A 14773-nucleotide genomic window follows, 5' to 3' on the forward strand; every position below is an offset into this window, starting at 1 on the left:
AATCAATTAATGTAACACTTTGCTTATTAATAAAAGAACATCTTTCATAAAGTGATGGCTCAATTGTTTGATTAAAATTAAATTTTGTATTAGATGATATTTCTTGATGTTTATCTACTTCATCATTTCGAATTATTTTCGCAATTTTACTTGGACTGTGTCCTTCTTTAATATATTTCTTATGAAGTTCCCAATTATTCTGTGAAAGCTGTCTATAATTTGATGTAAATGCTCTTTCAATTTTCTGATCAGTATTATTGCTTTCTCCAGATGTATTACTGGGGCCCCATTGGTTACCCTGATTATTATTTCCTCTATATGTTGTACAAGTTATAACTGTGAATTATTTCCTTTATCTTTTTTATAATGTATAAAATATTTTGATTGAATATTTTTAACTATATCTTCATCTGCTAATTGTTGTTGTATCATTTTATCAAGTAAATAATATGCTTCTTGTGATGTAATTCCTAAAATATAATTTTTAAATTATGCTTGGATTAGTTTGAATTATTTCTTCTTCTTTCTTTTGAATTCCTTTTAAATAATCAAAATATAAATCATATGGGGTTTGTTGAGATAAAAATGCTGAATATACTAAATTACATTAAAAGAAAAGTAGAAATTCTTATCGAAAAAATTCATTGTTTGTTGGATGGAAAGATCTAAATTTTCTTTATTTAAGCTAAATATTATGTTTTCAAGATTATTTAATGTTTCTGTGTTTGGGGAAGTGGAAGTGTTCATCAGAATTGGGCAACGTTAAAAAAACGGAACGAAAAAAACGCCCCTTTTTCTAACGATAAAAAAAAAAGTAATGTGTCTTCGTTACGATTTTTGCACGCCCAACGTTGAAAAGTGGAAAAAACAATCAAAAAATTTGACGTTGACCATGTCTGCTATTCATACCAAATGAAGTGATAAATGGCAAAGATTTCATGAATCACAGAAAAGATGAGGAATAACTTAATACAGATCAAAATTTTTATAAATTTTTTTTCCCGCTAATTTTTAGAACCTTTAAAGGTTCAAACTAACCTATATCTAAAAAATATGTATAAATATTATATTTTCAAATGAAATTGTTAAAATACTTCTTGGGCTTTATATGCATATAGAGAATCTTCTAGAACATTTCATCAGAATTCCCAAATGATTAAAAAAATTTTAAAGATAAAGATTAAATTGAGAATATATTACAAAAAAAATGATCTCATAATATTATGTTTCTTATACCATGAATCCATTTTTTATTTGATATCGAAAAAGCAAAAAAATTTTATTTTTTCAGATGTTTGGGCTTTTTATTTTCTTTCTTCAAATTAGACAAAAACCAGATGGCGCAGTTCTTTGTATCATTGATGGTACGGGAGAAAGTGCGTGGCCTCAAGGGAATGGCCTTGGAGGAGCTCGAACACCAAATCTTGATTTTCTTAAATTTAATTATCCTTATGCTTCTTTAGTTGCAGCACAGCAACCTGTTGGATTAATTCGTGGAGAACCAGGAAGTAGTGCTGTTGGCCATCAAACTATTGGTCTTGGTCGAACAACACCAAGTTATTTTCAATATCTTGAAACATCACTTCAACCAAATGCTAAAACTTCACTTATCAATAATACTCTTCTAAGACAATCGTTTAGGCAAGCCAAAAGCAAAAATTCAAGAGTTCACTTTTTTGGTGAATGTACAAATTCCGCTGTTTTCGCCCATTCCAAATTTCTTAATCCGATGTTTCAAGCAGCAAAAGAAGAAGGTATTTCCAGGGTTTATGTTCATTGTATGATTAATAGTCTCACTCATCCAACTTCTTATTATTTCCAATATCTCCAAGAACAAGCCCCATCAAACTTTACAGCCGAAATTGCTTCGGTCCATAGCAGTTCGACGGCAATGGATAAAAACTTCAACTGGCATAAAACAGCAGAATCATATCAATCTCTTCTTGATCCCAAATATGCAAACTTAACGAACCAAAAATCAGCAGAAGTATTCATTGATTCATTTCATGTTCCATCTCCTGTCTTTAAACCAATTCTTTTTGATAAAGATGCAATTATTAGGAATGATGATGTCCTTGTTATTTTCAACTTTAGAGAGGATAAAACATATCAAATTGCAAAAGCTTTCATTAGGGGTTTAGATGGTTGTCCTCCTCTTCCAAATAACGTCAAAATTGTTCCTCTTATATTATATGATAAGTCATTTCAAGATATTCCGACTGTAATCCCAGCAGTGGAATATCCGAATAGCCTTGGATCTTGGATATCCCAAAAAGGTTTTCGTCAACTTCGAATAGCTGAAAAATACAAAAGACCACATGTCACCACATTTTTCTCTGGTGGTATTTTACAGCCAATATTCCCATTAGAAGAACGAATCATAGACATAGAATCTGTCCCTGATGATCAAGCAGATCTTCACCCACAAATGAATGCTTCACTTGTCGCATCGCGTGTCATAACCGCCATCAAACAGAAAAAGTTCAAACTGATCGTTGTAAACTTTGCAAATGTTGATGCAACAGGTCACCTCGGCAACCTTACTGCAGTGAAGAAAGCGATTGAATTTGTAGATGAGAAAGTCGGCGAAATCTATAATGCGTGTGAAGGCAATGGTTATGCTTTGTTTGTAACAGGTGATCATGGAAATGGAGAAGAAAATATTAATCTTGATGGAAGCAAACAAACAGATCATACAGTAAACAACGTTCCTTTCCTAACTAACCTTAAAGGGTTTAGGATTAAACAACTAAAATATGGAAAGGCGCCATTCTTGGGAAACATTGCTGCATCAATACTTACAGCATTGGATATTGATGTGCCACCAGAAATGGAACCTTCGATACTGGAAAAAGATGATGTGTACAACTATAGTACGGTCTTAGATAGAAGTCCTGTTGCAATTTTGTTGTTTTTGGCTTTGGTAATGCTGATTGTGGCGATTTTCATGAAAAACATCAGAAGGGAAAAGAGCAATTATCAAAATAAATTTGTATTATAAAAATAAAAATAAATTTATTTGTTTTGTTTGAAATTCCATTTTGTAAGAAACCCGAAGATAATGTTAATCAACAACCATTACTTATTACGACTGATGAAAAAGAAGGGAATAAATAAAAGATAGTTTTATATAAAAGACAACATAATATTTTATTATCATTTTTATAAATTTCTTTAACTAAAATAGTAGAGAATAAATATATACAAAAATTTCTAAATATAAACCATTATTATTAATGATATATTAATTATACTCTAAAGTAAACAGAAATCGCTGATAGTGTAATGGTTATCATGTAGGATTGTCGTTCCTGTGATCCGGGTTCGATTCCCGGTCAGCGAGTTTTTTATTTCTTTTTTTAATTATTATGATTTTTTATTCTATTCCTATTTTAAAATGTATGTGATTTTCCATTAAATTTTAATGATCTAAATTTAAATTAGTCTTTGATCATATCTTTGCTTTTCGATAAAAAAAAATTTCTTTTATTATTTTTTCGATTTTTACTTACTCAGTATAATTTACAATTAACTTTATTGTGGTTTTGAATTGTTTTTTGATAATTAAGTCTTTCAATTATCATCAATTTTTTTGGAAAACATGTGAATCTGATAATAGAAATAAAATATAAATACTTACAAGTAAAATGTTATTAGAAAAATTTGTTTTAACAAGTGAACAAATATTATTTTGTAGGTACACAAAAATGATTTCATGTATCATATAGAGAATGAAAAATTACGAAGTAGCTACTTAGGTTTGGTTATAAACCAATTGAAATTAATCCTGATCAAAAATATTATATCAAGCCTCTTTCAAACAGAAAGTCAATTATTTTTTATTGAAATTTATCGATCGATTGATCGATTTTAAAATAGGAATAGAATAAAAAATCATAATAATTAAAAAAAGAAATAAAAAACTCGCTGACCGGGAATCGAACCCGGATCACAGGAACGACAATCCTACATGATAACCATTACACTATCAGCGATTTCTGTTTACTTTAGAGTATAATTAATATATCATTAATAATAATGGTTTATATTTAGAAATTTTTGTATATATTTATTCTCTACTATTTTAGTTAAAGAAATTTATAAAAATGATAATAAAATATTATGTTGTCTTTTATATAAAACTATCTTTTATTTATTCCCTTCTTTTTCATCAGTCGTAATAAGTAATGGTTGTTGATTAACATTATCTTCGGGTTTCTTGCAGCATGAAGTAATTTTCACGCCGAAGTTTGCGATGTTATTGTGTGTTGTTGTACCTAACATCATAAGTACAAAACCGAAACATTGCAAAATCGAATATAATGAAACGCCTTCGCCATATATCCTACTTGGGACAGAGTAAAAGACAATAACCATAACAATCCAAACCAAAATAGTTCTGCAAGCATCCACAAGCGTACGAGCTGTTGCTGAAAGAGCCTTTGAATAAACAAATGAAAACCAGTTAAAGAATGCAATGGAAACGAAATAAAGGAATTGCAAACCTGTAATTAATGGATTATGGAACATCATATAAAATGAGTTTTTCATATTTTCATATGAACCATGGTCATTGCCAGGGATAGCATTTGTTACTGGTAATGCAACAGCTATACTTAATATGGCGCCTGCAATACCTTCGGAACCAACAAGAAATAGTGATGGAATTGGTCCGGTCTTGCTGGTGTTTTGCTTAAGAAGTTTCTCTTCAAAGACAAACTGAATGGAACTGAAGATTTGTGCAACTATAACAAGTCCAATTCCAAGAAAGGTATCTTTGATGCTATGTCCGCTAGAACTCTTGTCGCTGAGAACTGCTGAGGTACCGACAATAGCAAGACCAACAATGGCAAAAACAACACCTAAAATATGATGAAGTGTTGGAATACGCTTAAGAAATATGCGGCCATTGATCATGGTGAAAACTATAACAAAGCCACGAAGAATTTGTACAACAGAGGCGTTGCAATAAACAAGACCAATACCAGTAAGAGTGGTAGATAATAAATCGCAAAGTGCAAATAATGTTACACAGAATGGAAACTTCCAACGCAGACCACCAGTAGGATCTGAATTAACTTCTTCACGTGAAACAAAAACAATTTTGGCTTCATTGCTTTCTGGCGCAATCTCAGAAATTGAACTAACTGTGCCACCATCGGTTGGTTTCGTGCATTTATAGTAAAGCGCAAACAAATAGAATATTACCATGCACATAGATTCACCACAAAACATAACAAATGTACATAGCCATGGTTTCGAATAATATTCAAGCTCTCCATCTATATTCTTTCCTTTCGTTTGATACATGATCTTCTTTGCAATCGTGTTCAGAGATCCTGAAGCAAGCATGGCTGCAGCAAGCAAGATTTCGGCCAAGAAACCCATGAGAAAAATTGGACGAAAACGATGAACCGTATTTGAATAGATATTGAAATTTCTATGCTTTATTTTACCAGTGAAAAATTAACGTACTAATTTACAACATGTCAGTTTTGACGATCAACCCACTTCGATACAAAATGTAAAGTATCTAAATTACTTTATCGTATTAATAACCCAAGTAAAAAAAATGTTGCTTTTGTTTTTGGCTTATATGGCAGAAAATACAACAACCCCTACTCCACAGCCAACAGCAATATCAGGAGTTCCTTCAACATTAGGTGTTATGTTAGTATGTGCATTTGGAATTTTATTAATGTTGGGCTCTGTTCTTATTTTATGCATTAAGCCACTTAGCACAGGTGGAGCTTTATCAACACAACCATTGCTTTCGGTTAATAATGATACTGAACAAAAAATTGATTAGGTTATTATTTTTATAAATAAACACAACTTTACAATACTTATTTCAAATCACGCAAATGAAGAAACCAAACGAGAGTAATATGAAATATCAGGAAATGAAATTTGCTGTTCATTGGGATTTTGTTGATAGTAGTTTTCGATAAGATTTTGCTCATATCGAATTGTTTCTATTGAACATTTAGCTGTGGTAACTAAAATTCCTTTTGCTTTGTCTAGAAGTCTGAGATGTTCTTCTAGAATTTGATTCTGCTTTTCAACATTTTCAACATCTTTTCGGAATTTTCTTATCGCTTCTTTAATAACTCTAACGTCCCCAACATTTTTGATATCATTGATATCTGATAGGTTAGAATTGAAAGAATTTTTTTTGGAAATCCGAGCATAATCAACTTTTGCAAGTCCTTTAGCTTTTGCACGAATCCTATTGTATTCTTCTTTTGTTAGATCAATAGGAACAGATTTTCGTTTTTTTGATTTGATATCTTTTTCTGTGACAAAATTACTAAAATCATGAAACTTAACATTATCAAAATGAGGTATTAAAACAAGTTGATCTACTTCTTCTTGAGTGGGGTTATATACTCCTTGTTCAACTTCTTTTTCGAAACTTTTATGTAATGATACATTTGGCTTATATAACCTTTTTTTGGTCGGCTTTCCTTCTTTTCCATCACCCATTACAGATTCTCTTATCCTGACATTTCTTTCATTGTAAGCAGCCAGGTTATCTGAAATGTTATTTTCCATTACATGAAAACTAACGTATTTAAAGTGACAAAAATTGATAATCACATACAATTTTTTGTAAGGAAATGTTGTTGAATAGTTTATGTAAAAGAGAAAAAAACGTACAAAAAGTAGAAATTAATGGCTAATCTCTCAAACAGCGAAATAGAGCATTATGTTGAAAACTTACGTAAATTTCCGATTGAAGAAATTGGGAGCCCAGCTTGGCTTCAGCAAACGCTGAATATTGAAAGATTAAACGTTTGTGCACATGCTCAAGCTGCAAATAATCAATTCGAAAAAGTGGTTGATGCCATCAATTCTTTTGATAAATTTGAAGTTCTTGTTCATGAGCTTCTTGCTGTTGATTTATGGCTTAAGAATTGTATGTCATCAATCAAAGAGCATTCACCAAAAATGGCATTTGCTCGCATTTATATGACAGAAAGAAGTGCCATTTCCATTATGAATCTGTTGGAACTTGTTGTTTTTCATCCAGATGATCTTTCTAGTGAAGGTTTACTTCCATTAATTGATTTTTGCAATAACAAAATGGCTCAAGTCCTTAACCATGATCTTTCTGAACTTCTCACCGAGAACCCAAGTGAAGAAGTACGCAATATATTTTCATTTGGATTTTCATCCTTATCCATTATTTGGTGTCTTGCAAGTTGTCCTGACATATCTATTACTGTTACTAAGCGTCTAGTTTCCGAAGACGATGTTGTTATGACCATTTGTGCACTTATCATGAAACAACCATGGCGAACTGTTCGTCGAGGAAAAGTCATAAAATGGTTTAATGGTGAGCTTAAAGAACTCAAACCTGCTGAAGCTTTACGCGTTTGTCCACCTGAAGCACATGCATGGACATCACTACAACAACTTCTTGAGCCGAGATGCCTTGAGTTAACAAAGTGGAACGATCACAGAAAGCAAGCAATTATTGACGTCGAGAGTTTGCTAAGCGAAGTTTTGATTGATCAGTTGCCTCCTCTTAACGGTCTCCGCCGAATGATACAATATCTCAGAGTGAACGAAGTTCCACAGCCTAAGTTCTCAGCTATAATAGAGCAATACCCTGAGATGCTCGAAGAATTCGAAAAAAAGAGAGATTGGAAAAAGATTACAGAAAACGCAATCGAAAAGTTCTTCAACCCTCCAATGCAAGTGCTTCAAAGAGAGCTGATGGAAATTTCACAATTCTTCGATATATATCAGTGAGTGAATTATTAAAAATGTGATAAGATACGAATTGGATTTATTCTTTTCATTTTTAATTGCATTTTATCGTCGTTACTAAGTGAAGCTTCAGAGGTAATTTTGGTATTACATCAATTTTGCAAAGGTTTTTTCTTTTCTTAACTTTAAGATTTACTTTTCGTTAAATTAAAATCTTGTAATAATATGTAAATTTTAGTTAAATTTGATTCTCACTTGCTTTGAGAAGATTACTATGATTCTGAATGAATAAAAAAATATTGATCGATGAGATCATATGAAAAATTGAATTTATTTCCATACCTCATGACATGCTAATATGGGTTTATTTTTGCTTATGGGAATTTCGTCAAATAATGATATAATGACAAAAATAATTTTCGCTATTGATGTTAACGTTCTCTTGGTCAAGTAAAAATGAGCAAAAAAGAAACAAAAAAGAAGAAAGATCAACCAAAAGTTATAGATCCGGCATTAGTGAAGGCCGCACAAATGCTGGTTCGTGAAGATGTTGATTTATCAATATTACCAGATTCTAAATTAAAATCAGAATTTTTTGAATTAGCAGATCTCGCATTAAAAGGGAAAATCAGATCACTTCAAAAGGTGCGCCTTGAGTACCTTTGTGGGAAAATGGCTGAATATTATGATAATATTAAAAATAGAGAAATTATTGAAAAACGTAAAAAAGAAGCAGAAATTCTACGCCAAAAGAGAGAAAAAACACGTGAGATGTTAAGAAAGAAAACAAAAAAAGGACAACCAGTTCTAAGGAACTTGGCTAAAGTTCAGCTCATGCAGATTCAAGAGATGCTTGAAAAAGAAAATCAAGCAAATAATTAAATGTATTATTCATAAAACCTTGGTTTATATTAGAAATAATGAATGTTTTTTTTTTTTTTTTTTAAATTTATTGAATTTATTGATTTTTTATTTTTGAGTTTTTAGTCAGTTATTTTATCAGCGTAGCTAGCTTTCTCCTCTTCTGTAAGTGCTTGCCATGCTTTTCCGGCCTGTTTGAAACGTTGTGTATAATCAATTTCTGGATGTTCTTTACTCCAGATACGTACAAAATTTGTATACGGTGTGGGTTTCTTTGGTGAGCTTTCTTTAGTCTTCTGCTGTTTTACGTTTTGATAGCGAGCTCTTGGGATGGCTGTTAAATCGGGTCCATAATTATCTGGAATTGCATTATAGTCTGACAGAGACAATACTATTGGTGATTTTTCCTTAACCTTTAGTTCCCACTTTCGCAAAATAAATTCTTGATAAACAAGATTATTGCAGACTGATATTGGAACGTCAGGCGATTTTTCAGATATCTCAGCGATCCTAGGAGCATACAATTGATTCCAAAGTTCTTTTTCTTTGTTATTGAATCCAGATATGATTTGCTTCATCCAAATGAAAAGTGTTTTCTATCGCCTTCACTTCGCAGGTGTCACTTTTAATATAAACCTAACAATAACGAAAACAAAATGATGAGATTAAGAATTGCTTGATTATAATTTATTATTTTTGATAATTTTTATATGTTTATGCGTGATTTTCTTTTTCTTAGAAATCATTTTAAGATTATTCTTGATCAAGAAGCAACAGCATTATTTCTTTGTGTCCATTTGCACATGCATATTCAATTGCTGTTTTAAATAAATAATTTAATTTCCAAATTTTGTTTTAAAATACCTAAAAATATTTGAAATAAACATTAAACAATTTGAATAATTATCTTTAATATTAATATCAATTCCTTTTTTATTAAGAAGTAATTTAACTATTTCTGTATAACCACTTTGAGATGCCAATATAAGTGCTGTTCTAAATTATTATGAAAATTTCCAAATTTTATTTTGATATTTCAAATCATAAAAACAAAAAATATCGATAGAATTCACATCAATTCTATTATGTTCAAGAAGTAATATTACTACTTCTTTATGACCATTTTGAGTTGCATTTGTTAGTGCTGTTTGGAATAATTTAAAGAATTTCCAAGAATGAAATATAAATTGCATGTTAATTATATAAATATAGAATAAAATAAATATATATCTTTTTTATTAACATCAATTTCTTTTTGCTTCAGAAGTAATTTCACAATATCAACATAACCTTTTATAGATGCTGAAATTAGTGCAGTTTGAAATAATTTAAATAATTTCCAAATGTTATTTTGAATTATCAAATCTTTAAAAAAGATATTGAAGAAAACAAAAAAATATTTTGCGCATTAAAATTAATTCCTTTTTGTTCAAGAAGGAATTTAACCATTTCAGTATAACCCGATTGAGAAGCATAAATAAGTGCTGTATTAAACAATTTAAATAAATTCTAAATATTAAATAGAAACCCAAAAATAATAAAATAAATTTTGAATATAAAAAATCGATATCTTTAACATTAACATCAGCTCCTTTTTGTTCTAAAATGTATTTCAAAAGTTCCCAATTTCCTGATTCAGAAGAAAACAAGAGAACATATTTAGGAAGTTGATTTTCCTTCAGAAAATGTTTAACAAGAAATATATTACCATTTTTTGCTGATTCATTTATAATATCATCATTAATTTTCATTCCTTCCTTCTGCAAAAATGAAAAAATTTTATAGTTATGATATAAAATACATAACATTCCGAATTCTTCTAAATCATTAATTTTTTCTAATTTGTTTTCATAAATATATTTAAAGATCTCATTTCGATGATATTCAATTGTTATTTGATATGAGTTTTTAAACGATGAATGATTTTGTTTACACAAATGAATGATTTCAAGATTTCCACCTGCAATTGCATATTTACCTGTGTTTTCTACTTTTGCATTATTCATAAGTAAATATTTAAAACATTTAACTGCTGAAAAAAATGCTGCATAATCAATTAAAGTGACATTGTTTTGATTAATAAATGAACATCTTTCATAAAGTGATGATTTAATTTTTTGATTATAATCAAAATCATTTTGTGATGATATTTCTTGAAGCTTTTTTACTTCATCATTTCGAATTATTTTTGCAATTTCTAATGGATTAACTCCTTCTTTTATTAACTTCTTATGGAGTTCCCAATTATTATTTGATAAGTCACTTAGAGAATAAGTTTGTTTAGGAAAATAAGTAACTCTTTTTCTTACTGATTCATAATGTAAAAAGTATGGATGTTGAATATTTTTTAATACTTCTATCCCCACTAGATTATTTTGGATTAGATTCTCAATGATATAATATGATTCTTGAGTGCGCCTTCTTAAAAGAAAATCAGTGAATACATTTAATATATCAGATTTAATATTATTGTTTTCTTCAAATTTTTTTATCTCTTTAATAAAATCAATATATACTTCAACGTCAACTCTTCGTACGGCAAAAGAAAAATATATCATTTGACTAACAATTAAATTAAAAGAATATGAATAATTAATATCAAATTTATTATTTATTGTACCCATTGCAACTGAAATATTTTCCTCAGTGAGATCGAAAATATTTTGTTGAATCAATTGAAGAGTTTCCCATTCATTTGAATTTTGGGTTTTATTCATCAAGCAAATAATTAACGTTCGACTGACATTTTTTATTATTTTGGGGCACACCGTTTGTGAATTCCGACGGTTTAACGGTGATTTTATAAGCAAACAAAGTCAATTTCATAAATGACAAGAGTACCAGCAGAATTTAAGCGATACCAATTGCTTTATGCCACCTCATTACTCCTTAAAAAGGAGCAGCCGGTAGTGTCAGCAGTTCTCGATAACTTTTTTTGTATGCAAGTTGAACCTGATGACATGTCAACTTTATCACCAGAGGCACAAACATTTTTAACAACACTCCAAGCAAATTTGCCTGAATTGACGGACACTTCCGTCGAAGAGACAAAACAATATGCCGACCAATTATTTGACGAACTAAACCTTTACATTCAGGTCGGAGAAATCAAGCCTGACATCCCTAAGCGCCTTTGCATGTGCGAACAAATTTATTCCATTTTCGACGACGACGAATCAGCTAAAAAAGTTCAACTATGCAGAACACTTTCCTCTCAAGTCAAAGGCCAAATGGCGTTAATCAGACAACAGGCAGCAGGGAAGCCAGCGCCACCCGCTGCCCAACAAAAGCCTACAGCACCTCCTGCAGCTGCAAAGCCAGCGCCATCAGGTCCACCAGTTTTCACGCCAAATAATGCACCGCCTCCAAGTCAGCCAAAGCCTACAGGACCACCAGTCTTCACACCAAATGCTTCATCTGCTGGAGGACCTCCTGTTTTCACACCAAATGCTTCTTCTGCTGGTGGTCCACCAGTGTTTACACCAAATACTTCTAATGCTGGAGGTCCACCAGTGTTCACGCCGAACAACGCACCGCCTCCAAGTCAGCCAAAGCCATCAGGGCCACCTGTTTTCACACCTAATACTTCTAATGCTGGAGGGCCACCAGTGTTTACACCGAATAATGCACCACCTCCAAGTCAGCCAAAGCCATCAGGGCCACCTGTTTTCACACCTAATACTTCTAATGCTGGAGGGCCACCAGTGTTCACACCGAATAATGCACCACCTCCAAGTCAACCAAAGCCATCAGGTCCGCCAGTCTTCACACCAAATACTTCGAATGCTGGAGGACCTCCTGTGTTCACGCCTAATACTTCTAATGCTGGAGGGCCACCAGTCTTCACACCGAATAATACTCCTCCTCCAAGCCAGCCAAAGCCAGCTGGTCCGCCAGTGTTCACGCCAAGTCCATCTGATACTGCACCTGTATTTACTCCAAACGCTCAGCCTGATCAACCAAGTAACATTCCAAGTATTGATGAACTACCATTAGACCAAAGTATTCCAAAGATTGAACCTCTTCCAACAGATGATTCATCATTGAGTAGTTCTGCTAAAGGTAAGTTCGACCTTTCCACTGGTCTTTCTGTTCTTGATGCTAAAGGACTCCATTTGTTAATTGATGTTCCCGAGGTTCATAATGAACTTTGTCGCATTACAATCAAAAATTATCTCAAAATTGCGCTTGACAAATTGCAGAAAGGAGACACACTTCAATCGCTCGGGTTATTGGAAGACGCATTGTTCACATGGGCCAAAGGAAAACCTCAATAAATAAGATGTAATTTCAACATCAAAGATTTGATGTTGTCACTTTTGTTTCAAAAACAAAATTTTTTGAAATTCGAAAACGTTTTATATCATTTGCAAAAATCGGCTTCACGCACATTAATTTTATCGCAGATTACCGATTTAATGTCAATAGAATGTTCCATCATCTAAAAAAAGATTTCGTTTTCTTTTGCAGTCAAAAATATCTATCGTCAAAATTCACGCCGCCAAATACAAAAGTGGCAAACGGTTTTGTCAGTTTATACCAAATGCAATATGATATTAAGCAAGGAATATGCACAATAAAAGCAACTAAAGATCTTATTGACCAAATAAAAGAAGAGGTGTTTTCTCAAGTCGGACAAAGCATTGATGATTCGATAATGCAAATCATCCTTCAAAAAAAAGTTGTAAAAAATGAATTGCCAAGAAAGGTAGAAAACAAGGACAACACAATTTCACAAGCAATTCAAGATTTAATTAAAAAATATAACATTGAATCCAACGACGGAAAACGTTATACCTTGACATACGGAGAAAATGAAGCTGCAACCATTGATAAAACGTTCAACGGTAAAAATAGGTATGTGGTACATGAAGATAATACAGATTCAAACTCTTTAATTTATATGTTTGATCTCGATTCCGCCAATAAGAAGATCAAAATCCGAAGGAGCCCTAAAGACAAAAACGACACCCACTTCTACACCACGTCTTTATCATTACTAGGACTTTATTCTTCCAATAAGATTGTTCTTAATTCCTTTACCAAGCGTGCTGCATCATATCTTTCCTTTTCACTTGAAAATCCATTTGAATTTACTGATGATGTTGATGTATCTACCATCCCAGAATTCCTTCCAGATCTAATTGGGAAAGTCTATGATCCCATTGAAATCTCATCCTTTACAAAACTTACCTTTACAATACCTATTCCTAAAGCCATATTCATAATTGAGATATATGCCACCAATCAACCAGAAGAAGAAAAGTGTAATTTCAACAAAATTTTTATGGACAAAAAGTACGTTTACACCCTTTCAATTCTTGGCACTTTTCCGGTTTTATTCGAATTAAACGGCTCCTCTGTAAACCTTTCATTTGCCGACACAAGCATTGCCACTGCGGAGACCATTAAGGGTCAAGTTGAACTTGCTTTAAACATTTTTAACAATGTCAAGATGGATATAGCCCGATTTATTAATGTCGATGCATTTAATTATGACATTGGATATGCCCAAAAAATGTCACGCGAACTTGGGTATGCATTAATACGAGGAGATAACATTGAGAATGAACAGTCCCTTGGTAGTTTCATGATTTGGTGCGTCCCAAGTGCGCCAGGACCTGAAGCGCGAAACAAGTTTGAAGAAAAATGTCGAAAAGATTACGAAGAGATCAAAATGTATTTATGTAGTAAGTGTTGCAAATATATCTCTAAAGGTTATAGCGGCGAATGCTTCTTGCAAGAACATCTCGGCGAAAAAATTCCGTTCGATGACGGGAAAATGGAACAAACGGAGTATACACCGGACGGAGAGATAACGCTCGTGAAATACTCGTGCTGCGGCCAGATACCGAAGTTCATGGAAGCGGAGGGCTGCTCGAAAATGGTGTTCCCTTGCCACATGATGACGGAGCAATCGCCTTCGCAGCTCGAGTTCATGTGCTCGTCGTGCTAAACAATTTATTTCATTTTTCTTGTGCTGTAACGTTTTTAGAGAGTGTTTTTGTTGTTTTGATGGAATTTGAGGAAAGAAAAGGAAAGTTGGCTCAGCTATGAGGGATTAATGGCGCTGAGCATGCTGAAAAAATTCGTAGTGTGTCAACAATATGAACTGTCACAAAAGCATTATCAAGGACTTTAGTAAATAATTCATTTTGATCGATGTGATAAGTGTTCGAATGATGCTTGAGCATCT

General features: G+C 32.3%; 8 protein-coding genes across 8 annotated transcripts; 5 read left to right on the forward strand and 3 right to left on the reverse strand.

Moving 5' to 3' along the window:
* Positions 1-1291: 1291 nt before the first annotated feature.
* On the forward strand, positions 1292-3001 carry GO595_005061 (2,3-bisphosphoglycerate-independent phosphoglycerate mutase; the record flags this gene model as incomplete). Its single annotated transcript, XM_067918262.1, has 1 exon — positions 1292-3001. One exon carries the CDS (start codon positions 1292-1294, stop codon positions 2999-3001), a length of 1710 nt encoding a protein of 569 aa, XP_067774611.1.
* A 1148-nt stretch (positions 3002-4149) lies between these two features.
* GO595_005062 (putative membrane spanning protein) lies at positions 4150-5388 on the reverse strand (the record flags this gene model as incomplete). The annotated part of the gene is made up of 1 exon (XM_067918263.1): positions 4150-5388. One exon carries the CDS (start codon positions 5386-5388, stop codon positions 4150-4152), a length of 1239 nt encoding a protein of 412 aa, XP_067774612.1.
* Positions 5389-5856: 468 nt separating this feature from the next.
* GO595_005063 (uncharacterized protein) lies at positions 5857-6486 on the reverse strand (the record flags this gene model as incomplete). The annotated part of the gene is made up of 1 exon (XM_067918264.1): positions 5857-6486. One exon carries the CDS (start codon positions 6484-6486, stop codon positions 5857-5859), a length of 630 nt encoding a protein of 209 aa, XP_067774613.1.
* A 189-nt stretch (positions 6487-6675) lies between these two features.
* GO595_005064 (zinc finger MYND domain-containing protein 10) lies at positions 6676-7758 on the forward strand (the record flags this gene model as incomplete). Its single annotated transcript, XM_067918265.1, has 1 exon — positions 6676-7758. One exon carries the CDS (start codon positions 6676-6678, stop codon positions 7756-7758), a length of 1083 nt encoding a protein of 360 aa, XP_067774614.1.
* A 414-nt stretch (positions 7759-8172) lies between these two features.
* GO595_005065 (uncharacterized protein) lies at positions 8173-8598 on the forward strand (the record flags this gene model as incomplete). Its single annotated transcript, XM_067918267.1, has 1 exon — positions 8173-8598. One exon carries the CDS (start codon positions 8173-8175, stop codon positions 8596-8598), a length of 426 nt encoding a protein of 141 aa, XP_067774615.1.
* Positions 8599-8699: 101 nt separating this feature from the next.
* GO595_005066 (uncharacterized protein) lies at positions 8700-9155 on the reverse strand (the record flags this gene model as incomplete). The annotated part of the gene is made up of 1 exon (XM_067918268.1): positions 8700-9155. One exon carries the CDS (start codon positions 9153-9155, stop codon positions 8700-8702), a length of 456 nt encoding a protein of 151 aa, XP_067774616.1.
* Positions 9156-11405: 2250 nt separating this feature from the next.
* GO595_005067 (uncharacterized protein) lies at positions 11406-12854 on the forward strand (the record flags this gene model as incomplete). Its single annotated transcript, XM_067918269.1, has 1 exon — positions 11406-12854. The coding sequence occupies one exon, from the start codon at positions 11406-11408 to the stop codon at positions 12852-12854; it is 1449 nt and encodes a 482-aa protein (XP_067774617.1).
* A 266-nt stretch (positions 12855-13120) lies between these two features.
* On the forward strand, positions 13121-14533 carry GO595_005068 (uncharacterized protein; the record flags this gene model as incomplete). The annotated part of the gene is made up of 1 exon (XM_067918270.1): positions 13121-14533. The coding sequence occupies one exon, from the start codon at positions 13121-13123 to the stop codon at positions 14531-14533; it is 1413 nt and encodes a 470-aa protein (XP_067774618.1).
* Between the last annotated feature and the right edge of the window lie 240 nt (positions 14534-14773).

The sequence above is a fragment of the Histomonas meleagridis genome, assembly GCF_020186115.1.
Source record: "Histomonas meleagridis strain 2922-C6/04-10x chromosome Unknown contig_32, whole genome shotgun sequence".
Classification (NCBI taxonomy): Eukaryota; Parabasalia; order Tritrichomonadida; family Dientamoebidae; genus Histomonas; species Histomonas meleagridis.